This window comes from Vigna radiata, unplaced genomic scaffold, assembly GCF_000741045.1.
Source record: "Vigna radiata var. radiata cultivar VC1973A unplaced genomic scaffold, Vradiata_ver6 scaffold_273, whole genome shotgun sequence".
NCBI lineage: Eukaryota > Viridiplantae > Streptophyta > Magnoliopsida > Fabales > Fabaceae > Vigna > Vigna radiata.
Window position 1 is genome coordinate 311,480 of NW_014543808.1, and position 19,330 is coordinate 330,809.

General features: G+C 32.6%; 4 protein-coding genes across 7 annotated transcripts; 1 reads left to right on the forward strand and 3 right to left on the reverse strand.

Moving 5' to 3' along the window:
* Positions 1-1,352: 1,352 nt before the first annotated feature.
* Positions 1,353-5,440, forward strand: LOC106754863 (probable polygalacturonase). 3 transcript variants are annotated; one of them, XM_014636930.2, is made up of 7 exons: positions 1,354-2,221; positions 2,379-2,484; positions 2,786-3,103; positions 3,498-3,618; positions 3,809-3,983; positions 4,126-4,196; positions 4,577-5,440. In XM_014636930.2, the coding sequence occupies exons 3-7, from the start codon at positions 2,864-2,866 to the stop codon at positions 5,260-5,262; spliced, it is 1,293 nt and encodes a 430-aa protein (XP_014492416.1). In that variant the 5' UTR covers positions 1,354-2,221; positions 2,379-2,484; positions 2,786-2,863; the 3' UTR covers positions 5,263-5,440. The 3 variants fall into 3 exon arrangements, with proteins under 3 accessions (XP_014492415.1, XP_014492416.1, XP_022633799.1); XM_014636929.2 differs by lacking the exon at positions 2,379-2,484 and having other exon boundaries at positions 1,353-2,221; XM_022778078.1 differs by lacking the exon at positions 2,379-2,484 and having other exon boundaries at positions 1,354-2,225.
* Positions 5,441-6,866: 1,426 nt separating this feature from the next.
* On the reverse strand, positions 6,867-9,991 carry LOC106754848 (protein S-acyltransferase 18). 2 transcript variants are annotated; one of them, XM_022778085.1, is made up of 10 exons: positions 9,878-9,991; positions 9,730-9,800; positions 9,516-9,629; positions 9,100-9,441; positions 8,664-8,732; positions 8,506-8,577; positions 8,275-8,403; positions 8,084-8,164; positions 7,709-7,870; positions 6,867-7,629 (listed from the first exon to the last, which is right to left on the reverse strand). In XM_022778085.1, the coding sequence occupies exons 2-10, from the start codon at positions 9,769-9,771 to the stop codon at positions 7,102-7,104; spliced, it is 1,539 nt and encodes a 512-aa protein (XP_022633806.1). In that variant the 5' UTR covers positions 9,772-9,800; positions 9,878-9,991; the 3' UTR covers positions 6,867-7,101. The 2 variants fall into 2 exon arrangements, with proteins under 2 accessions (XP_022633806.1, XP_014492399.1); XM_014636913.2 differs by having other exon boundaries at positions 9,730-9,989.
* A 1,850-nt stretch (positions 9,992-11,841) lies between these two features.
* On the reverse strand, positions 11,842-14,172 carry LOC106754840 (WRKY transcription factor 42). Its single transcript, XM_022778080.1, has 5 exons — positions 14,074-14,172; positions 13,189-13,302; positions 12,954-13,088; positions 12,761-12,874; positions 11,842-12,681 (listed from the first exon to the last, which is right to left on the reverse strand). Exons 1-5 carry the CDS (start codon positions 14,149-14,151, stop codon positions 12,124-12,126), a joined length of 999 nt encoding a protein of 332 aa, XP_022633801.1. The 5' UTR covers positions 14,152-14,172; the 3' UTR covers positions 11,842-12,123.
* On the reverse strand, positions 14,158-14,790 carry LOC111241181 (the record flags this gene model as incomplete). The annotated part of the gene is made up of 3 exons (XM_022778076.1): positions 14,494-14,790; positions 14,298-14,378; positions 14,158-14,208 (listed from the first exon to the last, which is right to left on the reverse strand). Coding segments are annotated over exons 1-3 (360 nt in total), but the record flags the coding sequence as incomplete, so codon positions are not given.
* Positions 14,791-19,330: the final 4,540 nt, after the last annotated feature.

Genomic DNA, 19,330 nt, shown 5'->3' on the forward strand with positions numbered 1-19,330 from the left:
TATATATATATATATATATATATATATAGGGGTTTGCTAACTTGCGTACGCCTGTTTTTCAGTTGGTACATTTTAGCAATGTGTACCGGGTTTCAGTAGACAAAAATATCCTTATATCATGAATTCTGAATTTTAAGGTTTAAGGATATTTTAATAATTTTCATTCTCAAAATTAAAAAAATAAAAAAAACCCCTAAACTCTTACCCACTTCTCTCATCCCTCTCAACCTTTTCTCTTCCATCTCTTTCACTCCTTTTCTCTGTTATCCCTACTCTAGTCTCAATTGAAAAAAATCAGAAACACTTGCCTTATTTTAATAATTTTCATTCTCAAAACTAAAAAAAAGAAACCCCAAATCCTTATTCACCTCCTTCATTCCTCTCAACCTTTTCTCCTTCATCTCTCTCACTTAAACATTTTCTCTGTCATCTCTTCACTAGTCACAACTAAAAAAACACTCATTATTAAATAAAATGGTTAGAGAAAAAAATACTTACATAAATAAAAATATTAAAGCACTTAATTTTTTATTTATATAATTTTAAATAAAATTTCAAGATTTAGAATTTTTATGGTTTGATTTTATCGTTGAGAATTTTATTGTATTTTGATTTATTTTTTCTTTAGTAAAGGAAAACAAGTTAATGAATTTCTACAAAAAAAGAATTAAATGGTCACAGAGCAATGTTAAGTAGTAGTCTCAGAATGTAAANGAATGATGCTCATAAGTCTTGATGCAAGTTGTGTCTGTCGGCTGTAATATATATAGTGAAGATAATGAAATTAAAGAGATTTTGAATGAACTTTTATTTTTTTCAATCGGGACTAGAGTAGAGATGACAGAGAAAAGGTTGGAATGAAAGAGATGAAAGAGAAAGGGTTGAGAGGAATGAGAGAGGTGGGTAAGGGTTTGGGAGGTTTCTTTTTTAATTTTTTTAATTTTGAGAATGAAAATTATTAAAATATCCTTAACTTTAAAATTCAGAATTCATGATATAAGGGTAGTTTTGTCTACTGAAACCTGGTACACATTGCTAAAATGTACCAACTGAAAAACAGGCGTACGCAAGTTAGCAAACCCCATATATATATATATATATATATATATATATATATATATATATATTATCTAATATAATTGTGAAAAATAACAAAATTCCTATTATACCTATGTGTACATAACAAATTATATAGAAAATTAAATATCCGACAAAATTAACTCCCGAAAATGTTAATTACACGACATGAAAGAAAAATTAAAATATGATGTACCAACGACCTTAAAGAATATTCGAACACTTTTTCTTTTTCTTTTTTGAAAAGATGTTGAATGCAAACTGGTTTTGGTATTTTTGGCTAATCCACCCTATTCTCTTGTTCATTTCTTGCTTCCACATCTATAGCTAATGTCTTCCCTGGTTCAGGTTTCAATTACAAATTACATTCTACAAATCAATATAAAACAAGGAAGAAGAAGAAAAAAAATAAAAATAGCAGATGGAGTGAATTGGTTGAAAAGGTAGATAGATTAATCAAATATTACGTACGAGCTGAAAACTGGTTTACGATCAAAACCATAGGTTATCCCCGAGAAACACGCGAACAAGAAACCCATCGCAAGTGGTCGCTTCATGCAATTGGAAACCTCTGAAACTGTCTCCGGCTGCGTCATTGCTTCAGCAATGGAGTCATCGTTGAAATGCCCAAAACCAGATGTCGTGATCATCTGATTCGTGTAATTTCTTCAGGGCGATTCCTGTCTGTAAAATCATTGCTTGCTGTTGGCGGCTTTCTGGGTTGGTTAATTGGTTTCTTCCACAATGGTAGAGAGAGAGAGGAGAAGAGGGAGAGAGAGAGAGAGGAAGAAAGAGTTTGGAAGAAGATAGAGGGACACACTGAGAAGGGGGTCCTACTGCTTAATTTTTGAGGGGCATCAACAGTCCCTGTCAATGATTTTAACTTGGGCTGGGTGGTGTTGCTGTGTTACCTCTCTCACTCTCAAATGGCCCATCCAATCACCATCAGTTTGACACTCCTTTCTTTCTCACCAATTTGATCAATCAACCAAAGCTTCTCTTCTTCTTTGCCCCTTTCACTCTCTCTCTCTGCTCCTTTTTCATCACTTGGAGGATTTCAAATTGGTCCTTGAGGGTGGCTCAAAGCTCTGCCTCTGGTCAAAAGGGACAATTGGATCTCCCTCATATGAAGAGACTTTCAACTGTGAGTGAGTCTGTGTCTGCGTTTCCTTATTGCTTTTTATTAGCTCCCACCTTTCCCCTTGATAGGTTTCAATCTAATGTTAGTTTTAGTTTCTTCTGACAAGCTTAGTAGTAGTGGGTGCAGTAGTAAGATCTAAAAGCAAGTTTTTTTTACACAGATCAAGAACAGCAGCATTCATGGGATTCTTTGTTGTTTACCTTTGTGTAATTTGATCCGTGTTACTTGTTGTCCCTCATGCTTGAAGAGGTGGTCAATGGGAACTGGTTGGTCTTTGGTTTTTCTAATTTTACCTGTTACTTCAATTGTATTTGAAAATATCTTCTTGTTTATTAACTGTTTGGCGAAATGTAGCTGATCTGAGTTGATTTTCAACTCATCAGTTTGAAAGTTCTTCAACCCTTCTCATATAGTTTTTAATTTCATAATATCGATACTTGCTAAGATACATTTTGAACTGCTGTTGTAGCAGCTAAAGAAGCATGTAACTACTGCCCATGCAACTAAAAAATTATATTTCTCGCAATGAGAATGCTTATAACTTATGGGGACATGTTTCTCTTGCAGTTGGTGTGTGTGTTTTTGGTTCTTGCATTGTTCAGTTGTAGCCCATGGACAGTGTGGAGCAGCTCGTACTGCAATGGGATGAACTTTAAGGAAGTCCGGCCTCACAGTGTCAGTATTACCGAATTTGGGGCAGTTGGCGATGGGGTCACTCTCAATACAAAAGCTTTTCAGAATGCCATCTTCTACCTAAATTCATTTGCAGACAAAGGTGGAGCCAAACTTTTTGTCCCCGCCGGCAGGTGGTTAACTGGAAGCTTTGATCTCATCAGCCATCTAACACTGTGGTTGGACAACGATGCAGTAATTCTTGGATCAACGGTAATCTAATGTAAATAATATGGTGAAATGCAGGGAAAAGGAAGATTAGCATATCTGCCAAATGTGCCAGTTTTGCTGGCTTGTCTGCAATGTAAATGAAATAACACACCGTCACTGTCACCCTAGACGTAACATTCGTCACCTATGTTGCTTTCTTATATGCATATCAACCAACTTGGAAGTGTTTTAGTATAGTTAGTTAACATCGATACTTCCAGAGCTATGTGTTAATGTACAATCAATTTTTGTTACTATTTGAATTTTTGCTTCAGAAAACAATTTATGTTTGTAATTGTCATAACTCTAAAAAGACCTGGTAACATAATCAGTTGAATTTGCTGTCGCGTTTATTTATGTAATATCTGAAATGAATGCAATATCATGCTTCTTACAGAACTCCGAGGACTGGCCACTTGTGGAGCCTCTACCATCATATGGACGTGGAAGGGAGTTGCCGGGTGGAAGGCATAAAAGCCTTATTTATGGGCGTAATTTGACTGATGTTGTCATAACAGGTTGATAATATTCAAAAAGGAATTATCTTCTATACATATTCAATGAATCATGATTTTTTTTTCCCACTTCCTTTCTTACCGATAAAACATCATCTATCTCTTCTCTCTCAAGGTGTATGCACTTGCTATGGGTGTGAAAAAAAATCCTTTTTGTATTTTATTTATTAATGCTATTGGTATCCCAATGAAGGTAACAATGGAACTGTAGATGGTCAAGGGAGTATCTGGTGGGACAAGTTTCGGAACAAAACATTGGATTATACACGTCCCCATTTGGTCGAGTTGATGAATTCAACCGGGGTTCTCATTTCAAATGTAACTTTCTTGAACTCACCATTTTGGACTATTCACCCTGTATATTGCAGGTTTGTACCTTAAAGAAGGATTAATTTATATTCCATACTTGTTCACTGAACGACATGAACTTAAATTAGCATTTTAAAGTTTTGCAATAGTGAAGCTTTCATGATTAGGGGGAGATTTGACACTGTTTTTCTGGATGAACAGCCATGTTAGAATTCATAATGTCACAGTCATTGCTCCTCATGGTTCACCAAATACAGATGGCATTAATCCAGGTGAGTTTTCTCCGTTAAGTTGGAAAGTCATACACTGCTAACAATGCACTAATATTTTAGACTGATTTCAACAGCCCAATGTTCTTTTAATCCCGTGTTAGTGTGCTATATAGTTTTTGTCATGAACTTTTTAAAAGGGAAATATTCATTTGGACCAAATGAAGACTAGCACCTTGTGGGAATAAGCTATTGTTGTTGTTGTGTTGGTAGTAATGCTTATATTCATAGAAATAAAGTTACGTATAAAACAGTATTAATGTTTTTCTTGTCCGGGCTAACTTTCTGCCCTCTAATTTAAACTTAAACATCCTCAGTTCCCTCACCAATTTCATTCCAGAAGATTCATCATATTCTCATATATACCTTTTAACTGTGTCCAGATTCTTCAGACAATGTATGCATTGAAGACTGTTATATAAGCACTGGTGATGATCTGATTTCCATAAAAAGTGGATGGGATGGATACGGCATTGCATTTGGTCGACCCAGTAGAAATATTAACATCCGTGGGCTCATTGGGAAAACAACTAGTGCGGGGATTGCTATAGGAAGTGAGATGTCTGGAGGTGTATCAGAAGTTCATGCAGAAGATATTTACATTTTTGATTCGCATACTGCAATTAGAATAAAAACTTCTCCTGGCAGGGGTGGTTATGTTAGAAATGTCTATGTCTCTAACGTGATATTGGCTAATGTAGATATTGCTATTAGGTTCACTGGTTTATATGGAGAACATCCTGATGACAATTATGACCCAGCTGCTCTACCGGTAATAGAAAGGATTACTATCAAGGATGTAATTGGGGAAAAAGTCAAACGTGCCGGCCTTATACAGGGTATTAAAGATGACACCTTTGTCGATATCTGCCTATCAAATATCACACTTAATGTGACCTCAAAATTGCCATGGAACTGCTCTTACGTTAAAGGATATTCTGCCCTGGTTTCACCGGAAGCTTGTGAGCCTCTCAATGAGCGAATATCCCCCGAGCATTGTTCCGACTGTTGCTATTTACCAAACCAAATAACGAGTTTGGTAAATCAAAACTGGGGTGCTTGGGTTTAGAACATCAAGCTACCCAAGTTTGATCGGTGAGTTTCTTCAACAGGACAAATTTTACCTCACAGAAGTTGAATGGTGTTGCTGATCTGCAGAATGATACCGAGAGATGATTTTTCTTGTAACTTGTGTGCAGTAACAAATAATTGAGTTATTTATCAGAAATTGAATTTCAATGATTTCATGTCTTGCTTTCCTAGCTACTTATTCTTTTTGAAAGTAAAATGAAAATTTTTTATACATTTTTCCTCCTCGAGTTAGCAATTTGAATGATTTCATATATTAAATAAGGGTTTCCACATCCTAACCCTTCCATCAAGGGGGAGAACTATTAAACTTGAGAGCTTGTTTTGCACAGAAGTAATATAATGAAATTTTATAGCATTAAAGTGTAATATGAAATGGTACAAATCGGATATCTAGATCCGATTTTTGTACATTCAGATTTGCATATCCGATAAACTAACTATTTTTAATAATTTTAATAAATTAATATAAATTACATTATATTAATAAAAAATTATATAATTATATTATATATTTATACAAAATCATATATAATTTTAAAAATAATTTAAAACTAATAAAATAGATAAATAAGTAATATAATAAAATTTTATATAACATATTCAACTTAATCGGTTTTTGATATGCGATTTTATCTGTATAGGATATCTACGTACGATTTTGGTAGATTCGGATTTTCATTTTCGATCTGTTCATCTCAAGTTTATTTTAACTCAAAAATAGTTTTATTAATTTTAATAAATTTATAGAAATAAATTCATATTAATTAAAAAATTATATAATACATTATAAAGTCATACATAAAATTAAAAAAAATTATAAACTAATATAAACAAGTAATTCATAAATAATATAATTTAAATATTTGAAGAAGTAAACTTTAATTCGATGTGAAAATTCGAAGCACCTCACATCGGATTCTATATCCCATTACGCTGCATCGGTTCTCGATATGTGTATTTTCAAAAAAAATCAGTTATTTCTGTAACCAAGCATATGAACCAAAAATAAAATGCTAACATGCAACAATGTAATAGATTAACAAAAAAATAAAATACTAACATGCAACAGATTAACCAAAAATTAAATACTAACCTCTCTCAAGCAATATCAATACAACTACAAAGAACACCTAAAAGAACACTCCAAGAGCACCACCACAAAGCACCCCAAGTACACCACCACAAAACAAATCAAGTTTTCTGGATGCACCACTCAAACACTACTAACCCCTCTCAAATATCTTTAGTTCTCAATATCACACTCACTTACAAATGCTTAAGAAAAAAATAATTATCACATAGCTCCAATTCAAATGGGTGTTGTGTCTCTGGATAAAAATGAAATGGAGTGTAAAGGTGCGGGAGTACAGGATGTAGTCAATTGTATAAAAGTGTAGCCGATGTAGGGGTGCGGGATGCAGAAGAGGAAAATGAAAGTGCAATCAACTGACACAAATTTTTAATAAACATAAAATTTATTAAATAACCACCTAACTTAATTAAGGATATATTAGGAAATTGGAGGTAGAGAATGAAATGCTTGGAGATACATGATTAAACCCTCCAACAATTATAGATAGATGAGAAAAAAGCATCATTGCATTGCCTTTATATGAGAATTAACAAAAAAATGAGTCATACTTACAGGTAAATCGACTAGCAGGCACTATCCCATGTCATGTATTTAAATAGGAATCCATGTTACATAAGTTAACCATCACTGGTGTAAATTATAAGGAATCAATGATATATAGAAAACGGATATGGAGAATGCACATATCAACAACCCTTTCTCTAAGGCTGAGAATCTCAACTTCTAAAATACAATGCTTCTTGGGGATGCCTCGCTATCATCTTTTCCGATAACTGAACATAGAACCTGCCTTGAAATATGTGTTTCAAGCTCCCTCGACACATCTGTTAATTTCAAGTCGAAACTGCTTCTATATTTGTGATGTGGAGATGCTATCAAGTTGCTAGAGAACACCGTCGGTGAGCCAGCAGAAAATCTCCTTCTCGGGCTTGTGAACCTTCCTGGCGATCCCGTAAGTTTCCCTTTTGCTATAAAAGATGTTGAGAAAATATCCTCGGTGTCTATAGTTTTGTCCGAATTCAGCAATGGTCCGCTTTTTGTTTCCAATGGAAGAGGTTTTAACGAGTTATGTTCCCCCGTTGGCTTTTCTTTCACAAGCTTTTCCCTGGCCTTCTCAGCTGCCAGCAGGGCTTTTTCCCTGGTCAACTTTATGAGTTTCCATGGGTTAATGCTCACATGGAACTTCTTTGTCTTGATCAACGGGGAAGGTTCAGTTTCTCGTTCAATCCTGATAGACAACCTAGGTGAGCCCTGAAGTTCAAAACAAACGTCCCTGTTGGTTTTGAATCAGAATCAGGGCATAAAATGAAACAATCTATATCATTCTTACCTGGTTTCCTTTGCATAGAAACTTGGACATTAGTGTTGGCTTTTCGGGTGAGTCAAAATCGAAGCTCTCCTCTGAAGAGAAATCAGATTCATCCAATGATTCCAATTCCATGGCTTCATTCTCTTCTCTCATCGCTAGAATATAGTCATAGGTTCTCATTCCCTTCATTAATAACACATAATGTATTCAACAACAACCACAAGGACATATAGCTAGAGCTTGATAGCAAAGCACTTTCGCAAACTGATTATCAAATCCTGTATTTTCTTCTACATACTTTGGCACACTGATTTAATAGCATTTGTAATTGTTTTAAATAACAAAGCATGGTAATATATGATCGTTGACAGTTTAAAAAACTATAAAGAAAGCTACCTTTCGTATAAGAAGCACATGAAAAAAGAAAAGCTGCCCCAATGCTGCTGCACTGTAAGCTGTCAATAAGAGAAGCAAAACCTGCAGCAGCATTCCATGAAGTTGTAAGCAAATCAGAAGTGATGTTAAATTTTGGACGCAGTATGTAGCAAAACACAGAAATGTTAAAAAATGATTTAGACAACTCTTACACATATGGTTGCAAGAACTCCTCTTGGAAATTCGATATGGAGTTTGCTCTGAAGCTCCTTTTCTATTCCCCTTTTATCAGCAAAGCATCTGACAAATATAGCAATCGCAGCACCTCCTTCAATCAAGAGCTGAAACATAACAAAGAATGTTGGAAATGACTCAAGTCACCTAACTAACTCAAACACCAGTTATTTTCGTTACTAAAATTGAAGCAACTTGTGACTACTCACCATTAGCAGAACGAAAATCATGAGAAGAAAAAAGGTTGTGTAGTTCCTTTTTCCAACACAGTTATTCAGCCACTGAAAATAAGCGAAAGCAGGTATATTTACGTCATAATAACTAAAAAGAATATATATAAATTAGAAACGCAGAACATAATACCTACCCTGCAATGGTGATCAAACCCTTCAACACAACGATTGCAAGTCCTGCAGTGCTTACTGTGCTTTTTCACCTGATTCAACAGGGGTAAGATAAGGATTTGTTTTATGCACTTCTCCATACTTTATAGAAGAAAAAGCAATAAAGTATAAGGAATTAAACGAGATAGTGGTGTGCTTGACTCACATTAGTTAAATTAGCTTCTGTATTTGTTAAAATCTAAATTATAGAAATATTCTTGAATCTAGTTATTAACTTCTAAATATGAACGTGTGAGTGTTTTTTCGGATCGTTTAAGAATCCGATTCATATTGCTAACATAATAGCAATTAATTAACTTATAAATTTAATTAAACTAATTTCACATTATTTAATTTTATTTTCTTGACCCAACATGCCTGTTGAAAGGTTTATCCAACAAACCAGATTAATTGAAGTACCTCAAAATCGCAAAGTGCACAAAACGAGATGTCATCCTCTTTGAGATTGGGGGCAACGGCATCATCATCGTCCTTCATGACAAGGGGGAATGGCAAGAGAGGCTCCATTTGCGGACTCGTCTTCAAGGGATCAAGGTACTTCCTCTTGATGAACGTCCTCAGCAACTTCTTCTCCACCCTCCTGAAAAACCTTATCACAATCTGCCCGAGAATGAACCCGTAATTCAGCTTCGGAGTCGCATTTAATGTCCCTCTCTTCTTCTTCTTCTTCTTCCGGAAGCTGGTCCTGTCCGTGGGGTCAATCGCCGTGCATCTCACGAACAGAAACATCACGGAGGTTGCCTGGGCAAAAACACGTGACAGTGTCACAGAAACCGAACAGAGTCGAGACTGAAAACAAAAAAAAAACGACGTACCACGACGGAAAACGCGAGGGTGAGTGTTAACTCGGCGGTTCGGTTTCCGAGGAAAAGTCCGAGGAAAGTGTAGAAACACACAACAAGAAAAGCGTACACTGCCGCGCCCACAAACTGCGTTCACAAAACAGAAACTCAGTGAATCTGATCCGATCCCTGCTTAGATTTTGATATTTGATTCTGAAAATTGAAAATGTGTAGAAATAGAAAAGACCTGTAAGGGGTGGAGAGGGCGTTGCCAACCATGGCGTCTCATGGTACAGAGTGTAAGAGAAATGTATAGAACTATAGAGAAAGAGAGACAGCGTGAGGTATTAGAGTTGCAAGTTTCACTCGAGTTGACTCAACTCAACTCAACTCACCTTAACGGTCAAGTCTTTGTTTTCAAAATTGAACTTAACCGGGCTCCATTTGATGCCTTTTTTTCTTCATCAACGGACACCAATAGTGCCTCTTTGTGCCTTTCCCCAAAGAATACTAGCTTTGTCAAACCTTTCAAATTGGATCAAATTTCAGGCCTTATCTTTATGGGCCGGCTCCACTCTTCATTCACCAAAAGGGACCTTCATCCTGCACTTTATATTTTTCTTCCTGCACCTCCAAAAGTTTTGTGTGATACCCATTATAGCATCTCTAAGTCATTTTCACACCGTGTTTTTTTTTTTTTCTTCAGCCTTCTTCATTTAACCTTTTTTTTTTTCTTAAAAGGATTTTGTTTTCAAGGGATTTAATCTTCACTATTTTGGTTGAAGCAAAAAGATATGTATTTACTTTCATCTTCTTCATTTATATTGCTGTTTTTCAAATTTTTCAATTAAATTTTATAAATATATCTTACATTATATATTTGTTTGATTATTATCTTATTACAATTATTATTTTGTTTGAAAATAAGGAGAATGTTTGTAGATTTATTCTTAATTGTATTAACAAACAATGACTTTTCAATTAAATTTAATTTCCTGAAAAAAAAAATGTTATTTTTCACATTACAATAAAATTTGGAGGTGCAAAACGAAATCTTGAAGATGAGGAAAAAAGCCCCGAAACTCCAAAGTAAAACACAAACTAAGCATGCTGTATTATTATTAAATTAGAAAGGATTAATTCTATTTTATGGTTTCTTTCTATATTTTAATTTATGCTCGATTTTTATTATTCATATTTAAATTGTGTATTTTGCTAATTATTCGAATTGGGTTCCTCAACTTGAAATTTCTTATACAAATATACGGTGGAGATGCAGTATATAATTAATTTGTATAAATTAGCAAGAGAAAAAGGGTATCAATTATGTTTGAATAAAATATTAAATGTAAGAGTTTTTTGTGCAAATATTTTTTTTATGAATTTCCTATTGCAATAGAAAATAAATTAAAAATAAATTTTATTATTAAAGATTAAATTGGAAATGTCTAAAATAGTTATATACAAAAAAATTAATGGAAATGCTCCTATTGTTTACCCAATTCATATGTGTAATTCTAAATGTGGCTAAAATTTGTAATTTCTATACAAGTAATTACTTAAAATTATTGTTGTGCACTCTTTTTTTCTCACACTTATATTACCAATTTAATGCAAAGCTTCCGAAAGAAATAAGGTATCCTTTTGACAATCATGTTTAATAATAAAATGTTAAATTAACATGATAAATTTAAATTTAAATGAAATTATTAAATAAAAATTTTTTGTATGAAACTATTAGGAGGATGTAAGAGAATAATAACAATGTTTAAGTATCAGCTCTCGTCTGTAGGAGTCAACGGGTTTGCGTAAATTTCGGAAACCTTCTCATTCTAGGTCAGCAAAAATATGCAGCACTTATATTATATATATATATATATATATTAAAATCTATAATTTGTAAAAATGATATTAAAAAATATTAAAATAAAAGAATTTTGAAACATATATAATATTATTAAAAATAATACTAAATTAATATATGTGGGTGTTATTTTTAAATAAAGAAGTTATGTAATTACTTTTTATAGGAAAATGTTATTTAATTAATTATTTTATTAACTAAAAAATATTATTTTTATTTATAAAAGAATAAAATTGTCCCATTAAAAATTATATAATTAAAAAAAGTAGTAAAATTTATATAATATATGCACATATCTATAATGTTTCATAGGCATAAATAAGTAGCATATCTATTTAAGCAGATATTAGGGATATATAATAAGGCACATAGTAAAAGTATCTGAAATTAAAAATCTCACAGAAATTTATCAGAAACATCACATAAACAAAAAGGTTCTTAATTTCACTTCATAAAGTTTAAATACCCTCTTGAACCCTTCATTAGTCCTATTTCCTTGATTTACATATTCATGCCTCAACAATGTAACCAAATCTTCCACATGTTAGGTAGCAAAACCATTCTGTGGCCGCTGTTCTTATATTGTACATTCCTAATTTCTTACTTTAAGCATAATGAGAGAAAAATTAATGAGTTCTTATTGTTGACTTTTTCCTTCCATACAATTTTTCTCCCAAAAAAACAACTATATTCCTATATTTACATTTTATACATAGAGGTAATAACATGTATATATTACCATATAGATATGTAAGCTATGCATGAAGGTGAAAAAAATTAAGTGGATCCAGGCAACATAGATGTCCCAAGAGCAAGAACATTTCCACCATTGTTACTGTAGATATTATTTCCATCATTGCTTCTAGGAGCTCCAATAATTGACGAGATAGCTGCTGCTAACGCTACAGTGAAATTTGGATTGGAAGCAACAGCTGCAGTCATGATATCTGTCATAAAGGAAGGTTGTTTTTGCCCTGGTGAATGTTGCAATTTGTGAGGGAAGATGATAGGGTGGCCTGGTAGCTGAGGAAAAGTAGTTGCATGCAATGGAAAAGAGGAGGTGTCCCGGTGCAGTTGCATAGGGTTGTTGTTGGTCATGTCAAGGGTGATAGTGGGAAATGGTGCAGAAGCTGAGAGGTACATGGAAGAGAATACTCCTACACTGTTGTTTAGTGCTTCGTTACTTGTTGTTGTTGAACCTGAAGAAGATAAGAACATAGTTGCAGCTGCTGAGGTAGAATTGGCCATCACCGTGGCTGAAGGTGGAAGAGGGTGGTTATGATTGCCTTCGTAAGTTGTTATTAATACACTCTTGTCCTCTGTGCATCTTTGCACCTGTACAACTTAGTTGGCTCAACATAATGTAACAACATCATGTTCAAAAGCAAAAATCATGAGAACTATATATATTTACCTGTTTACGAACCGGACATCCTAGTGCCATGGTGCAACGATAGTAGGCACGAGGACATGGATTACCCTTGGATATCTTTTGCCCGTATTTCCTCCATTGACATCCATCGCAAATCTGAACACTCACATTCATTAAATATACATAAAATAAATGCAGCAGGTAAGTAGGTTATTTGAATTTAATTATTAATTACCACTGGAGCTTCTGATCTTGCACGCACGGAAACTCTGGTTCTTCTTAAAGGAGGCTCACCGGGTTTAGATTCTTCAAACTTGGGACTCTTGGATGATGATTGTTCAATAACATCTTCTACACGATCAGGATGAGCCTGCTTTCCACCGTTACGTTTTAGTCAAATGATGATGCACATTTTTTTAATAGTTAATAATGTAGCTATGACTTTCTAGAAAAATTAAAAAAATCAGTACCTCTTGACTAGATTTATCATCGGAGACTGATGCAACAACTTTAGCGTCCAATTTGGTGCATGATTGTGGGTCCATTAAATGATGACCAGACATCATCTCCTTTTTCTCCACCTTCTGTTCCGTATACTAAAAAGTTCAGTGCTTTTGGTTTAACTTTATGTATCTATATGTTTGAATGTAAATTTTGACATAATAAGTTAGTAATTGATAGTTTATACAGGTTACACTTAGTAAAATTAAACTAACTGACGCAATAAGTTATATTATTTTAAAAATGAGTACTACGTACTTTAAATTCTTTAATTTATTTTAAGTGATTAATATTTGTCGTCTAAAAAAGTAAAATAATTTTATTTTTTATTAACTAAAATAAAATCTGGCATGTTCATGAGATAGAATGACATATTTCCACATTTTCATAAGTGTAATTCCTTTTTTAGATACTACTCCTTACAATTCATATGTAAAAAAAAGTTCACCTAGTTTTTTTGCTACATTTAAGTCTTTTTCTTACTCTTATCTTCTGACTAACGACCTGGGAGTTCATGGAAAGCCCACATATATGGATTCGACAACTTTAAGGATGGAAATCATGACGACCTTTCTTAGTTATTTTAGATCAATGTCCCATTGAAATTGGTAACACTCTGATGGTCGGAAAGAATATGAAAGAATTTAAAATGGGTGAACTAATAAAGATAGTACAAACCATAAATCTTAGTTAGACTGAAGCTATTCATTTAATGTTGTCTACTCTATTGCAAACATAAGATCGATATCTTATCTGCACCAAACGTATAGTAAAACTAAAACATACACTCACATATGTGTGTGTGTATATATATATATTATATGACTGTTAATTACAGATAAAAACCTAGCTACCTGAAACGGCTTTTGCTTCTGCATAGCAATGAAAAATTGAAGATGGTGGTAGTTTTGGGTGACTTGGTCCAACATCATTCTCAACCTGTAGTTCTCTTCTTGCAGTCTCAGAAATTCCTTTTGGAGCGTATTCAGCTGGAAGCAAAGAGACAAACAAAATTGAATCTCAAAACATAGATTCTGGGATCTATTTAATTTTGATGAGCATAAGTAAAGATGCAAACCGGAGATTTAAGATTTTGATCAATTGCTGCTGATTTTGACAGTTCGTCACTCTGACTCGGACACATTAAATTCAGAGTGGTCTGTATATTGCAAAACACAAATAATAATGGATATTAGGTATTCATAATCTAATTAAAGTGCAAGCATAAATGGAAAAATAGATTTACGTGATTTTTGGTTGATGTGAAAACTTACATTTACGAAGTGATCAGTGAAAAGAGGTTGTGATCCGTTGTCTTTAGGAATGTTTGAAGGGAGATGATGGAGGTTATCGGTATGAGTGTTGTTGGACGGTGAAGTTGATGAGAAAAAATCAAGTTCTTTGATGGTGTTGACGGTTGTAGAATCTAGATCGAGATTGGTGGATCCAAGTAAGGTGATTTGACGACGGTGTTGTTGCATTTTGTGGTGGTTTTCCATCATCACTCTTACACTGAAACAGAAGGAGCACTTTCAACGCCAAGGGTTTAGATGTGTGCCACTGCTACTGCACACTCTATTTCTCTTTTTCATCCTTTCAAGTTAAGACTAAGAATCTCTTTTTATACGCTCGAATACTATTACTGTAGATGGATATATGTTAGCAAAAAACGAAAATCAAATGAAAAACATTATTTTTCAGTTGGAAAGTTAAAGACAAAAGTGCGGTGAAAAAAGAAATACCATATTTTCAATTATGATAATCTAAGTCTTTAATTTTTATTAAATTATGTTTTACTAAATAAAATAAGGATTACAATTCTGAGAGTGATATGTTGTTCAGGTAAGAAAATTATTGTTTTGACGTATTACATATTATTGTTGTTTTGTTAAATTAAAAGTTTAGATTCATACACTATATAACAAAATGTCTATAAAGTTTGGTAAGAATTAAATACTCTCGATAATTCTAGATTGTTTAATAGCTTTTTTTTTTACTGTATTTTCAGAACAGCCATTTCCTAATTATATATACAAAGCCCCATTTAGTAAATTAATGGGTTCCTTCAAAACATTGGCTTTTTTTGAAGAAGCATTATCACCTGTTCATGAATCTCAAAAGTACATTGGTATCCTCATAAAGACTATATAGATCATAAAGATTATATATATATATATATATATATATATATATATATATATATATATATATAATACATAATTTGATGATCTAAAAAATATCTAATTCACTTACATAAGAATGATTCTTCTAAATTTAAAAAATATTTCAATATCATTTAATTCCTCTAAAATAAGAATTGCTTATTTTAAAAAATAAAGCAGGATAAATGTTAATAATAGACTGATAATGATATTTTGACAATATTTTAACATCAATTACATGATTGGTCCAAAATTACTTTACAATCAATAATAATAATCATTAATACATAATAATACGTAGATTATGTTAAAATATTGTTAAAAAAAATATTGTCAAAAGTATCATCATCCATAATAAATATATAATAAAGAGTACAGTTAATTTTTTATTTGCCATATATTATATTGCTAAACCACTATTTTTTTTAAACAAAAGATTAAAAATTCAGTCTATGCTTTAAATTAGGATTATTAAAAAGCGGAAATCAGAAACTGTTTTAAAATATGGTGTTTGAAATATTTATTGATCAAACCACTAATCAGAAACATGTTAATTGCATCCGTTTAATGTTTTCTGTCATTTATGCTTTTATCAGTTACAGCACGATTCATTATATTTTTTATTTGTTAAATATATTGAATACTCTGATTCTAAAGTTATTATAGTGATTTTTCAAAATATTATACATTCCTTTCTCCATTAAAATAACCGAGTAAGACGTATTCAATAAAACAAATCTGTGTTCAAATATTGGTATATGTTTCCGTCTAGTGAAAATAGTTTTATATTAATTACTCTCAATTATACATGACATATTGTTAAAAATAAAAGCTGTTATTATTTAAAAAAAGAAAAAGAAAAAAAATAATGGTTTTGAAAAAATGTTGATATTTTAACAATTTTTTTAATAATTTTTTATAACATATTTTATTAATTTATTTAAATTTATATTTAAAAAAATATTTGAAACAAATCAGTAAATATTCTTAGAAAACTTTTTCCGTTTTGAAAATAGAAAAAAAGTGTCTCGTTTTGTTTGATTTTCCTCTATTCATTTCGGAGACGTTTGACGGCACGGCTCTATCTGAAAAGGTCGTTAGGAACTCCAAGAGGTGGGGCCCTCTTCATATTGGATCAGCCCTCCACGTCAGCCCCGCGTCATTATAGGTTCATGCCATCCTTTAAGTGAAAAACCAAAACTAATTTTCTCACCCAGTTTTATTAAAATAGAATGATATAAGTAAATGTTAAATATCAATTAAAATTAGAATATGATTAAAACTATCACCGAATAAAATAAAAGTAATTAAAATTTTCTTATATTATAATTTATTTTGTGAGTTTTGTCTTTAAGATTTTTGAGAAGATAGATAAATTGAATATGTTTGTATACACACAGTGATGATGTTTTATGATTTTTATTTTATATAAGAGAAGAATAAAGTAATTTAAGTAGTGAATACAGTCGATTTTGTTTGGCACTCTTCCCATGGTGGACTAGAAAATAATGACATACCCGTTATAATGAATCAAAATTAGACCTACATAATAAGAAATTGAACCCATGATCTCAGCTTCAAATTAGCAAATGGGTATCCTGAAGTCAATGCCAGGTTATGTAGGTTTCTTTTACGTTCATCTTTCCTTGTTCATAACTTTGACAAACATGCCATTCCATAAACTACAACTCTTCAAATCATCATCAAGTCAACGTCATCCTAACCAGCATGATTCATTTTTTCTAGCAACTTTTTAATTCTATTTTTTAACACCAATCTCGATAACACACGCCAACCCTTTTTCTTCCAATATTTATTTAGACTTCAAAACCTTAATTACGACATTATTGCACAAATAATCAACTATTCAGTGTAATTAAGACAAAATTTTATCATAGTAAGACTAATCTTCTTTTTACTTATAAATTAAGTAATTTCTAGCATATGGACTACCTACATTCTTAGCATAAATTAGTTTTGGTAAGAATCTTCTTTAGACTTTTAAATTATCTAATCACAGTATTCGATGCAAAAGCCAAAAAGGGTTTTTGGATCGTTTCTGAACCCAGCCTAAAAGGTGTAAGAATGATGGAAAATGATTATATACTAAAATGGATCAAAATTATTGACAGAAAATCTTGAAAACTGAGAAAGTAATTACTATAACAGTGATGTTGACGTTTTGAAAATAATCAGTGATGTGTTAGTTTAAAAATAAGGTAAAGTTTGAGTATTTTGTTGAAATTGAAAAAAAATATATATAAAAAAAAAGTCCATGCATAAGCCATGCAGACCCACGCATGCATGGTGCGTATTAAAATATAATAGAGAGTAATTAAGGCAAAGAAACAATGTTTAAAAGGAGATGGAGTATGTATGGGTGTGTTATGGAATAAAGGACTGAGGAGACCCCACTCATGTAATTTCAACTTTGGCTCGCACGTTGGGTTCAAAAACCACCATACTCACGAATTCAAAACTAATATTCACGTGTGTATTAGTACTTTCAGCAACAGATTCTGATTTCTCCCTACACTATACACAACCTATCTTACATAGACTCTTATTATTAGAGTATTGATTAGGTGAGAAATAAAGTGAAAGTTGAATAAGCTACCCCAAATACGTGCCTAATTACGCTAATCTTTGTTTATTTTGTTAAATATAATCTATAGTCTACTTGGACAAAGAAATATAACTAACACATACCAAAAATTAACAGAAATTGGCAAACACGCAAGATGGTAGTGTTACAATCTGATTTCGTGTCGTTAAATCTATTGTCTTGGTCAGAAAAAACGACAAGGGAATGCTTTAGTTGCGCTTTTAGCATGCCTTACCGTCACGTGGTAGTATCAAAATATTGGTGTCAAAATATTGGGATGTTTTAATATATGGAAAATGATATTTTAACATCAATTTTTAACACTATTTTGACACTGTACACATGTTAAAATGTGGTCGGACGATTTCAAATTAAAAAAAAACTTTGGTTTTTCTCTTCCAAATATGTCCTTGTTTTAGTTTTTTTAAATTTGAAATCGTCCAACCACATTTTGACACGTGTGCACTGTCAAAATGGTATTAAAAAATTGGTGTTAAAATATCATTTTCCTTATATATATATAAGCACAATGTTGTTCCTATTTTCCTTTTAATAAATGGTGGGTTACTCTGCATAAGGAATAGGGCGGTGGCTTTAAACCTACAAGTGAGGGTTGAGAGTGGAGAAAGTTGTGGGTATGGCCCATGATGAATGGAGGGAATCTGGTCTTAAAGATTGGAAAAGGAAGAGACCTTAGAGGGACTGGGTGCCCCACGACGAGAGGGGTGGGTGTGAGTTAGAGGCTATATTTTTAGAATTTAGATTTTCCTTTTCTGTGTTAAATTGTTAATCTTTTCTCTCCCAATGCTACTGAGTTAGTATTTTTAACTTTTTTAATCATGAGTATTTACTGTGTAGCATATTTAATCGATTATTATTAATTCATCTAAATTTAACGTGTTTCGTTAAACTATTTATAAGTTATGTTTGAATAGAAATTTATAACCGTCACTAGTGCAGCGAGGGGATTTTACCGTGGTTATTTTTCATTATAGGTCGCGGTTTACGAATCGCGGTATATTCAGCCGCGGTAGTAAGTCACAGACTTTAGGCCGCGGTTACAACCGCGGTATATAAGTTCCGCAAAAAAGTGTCCACTATAGGCCGCGGTTCTTGCACTAACCGCGGCCTATAGTCTCTTTTTAAAAAAAAATTAAAACGAAAAAGTATATGCCGCGGTTGTGGTAAGAACCGCGGCATATTCCCTTGCAGTTTTTTAAAATTGCAGGTCTGTTTTTGTGATATCCACTACCACAAAAACAGACCTGCATAAAAACATATACAGAAATTCAATTTCAACATAACAAAGACATGTTCAAATGTATTTCAACATCAAATAAAGTA

Bases quoted from the DNA above. Each gene is read 5' to 3' on its own strand.
- LOC106754863 (XM_014636929.2), top strand. The intron at 3,104-3,497 runs GTAATCTAATGT...TGCTTCTTACAG, and splicing joins CAGTAATTCTTGGATCAACG to AACTCCGAGGACTGGCCACT. The intron at 3,984-4,125 runs GTTTGTACCTTA...CTGGATGAACAG, and splicing joins ATTCACCCTGTATATTGCAG to CCATGTTAGAATTCATAATG.
- LOC106754848 (XM_022778085.1), bottom strand. From the start codon at position 9,771: ATGAGACGCCATGGTTGGCAACGCCCTCTCCACCCCTTACAG. The intron at 9,442-9,515 runs GTACGTCGTTTT...GTTTTTGCCCAG, and splicing joins CCCTCGCGTTTTCCGTCGTG to GCAACCTCCGTGATGTTTCT. The intron at 7,871-8,083 runs GTAGCTTTCTTT...TTATTAATGAAG, and splicing joins ATGTGCTTCTTATACGAAAG to GGAATGAGAACCTATGACTA.
- LOC106754840 (XM_022778080.1), bottom strand. From the start codon at position 14,151: ATGATGTTGGACCAAGTCACCCAAAACTACCACCATCTTCAATTTTTC. The intron at 13,303-14,073 runs GTAGCTAGGTTT...TATACGGAACAG, and splicing joins AGAAGCAAAAGCCGTTTCAG to AAGGTGGAGAAAAAGGAGAT. The intron at 12,682-12,760 runs GTAAATATATAT...TAAGTTGTACAG, and splicing joins GATGTCCGGTTCGTAAACAG to GTGCAAAGATGCACAGAGGA.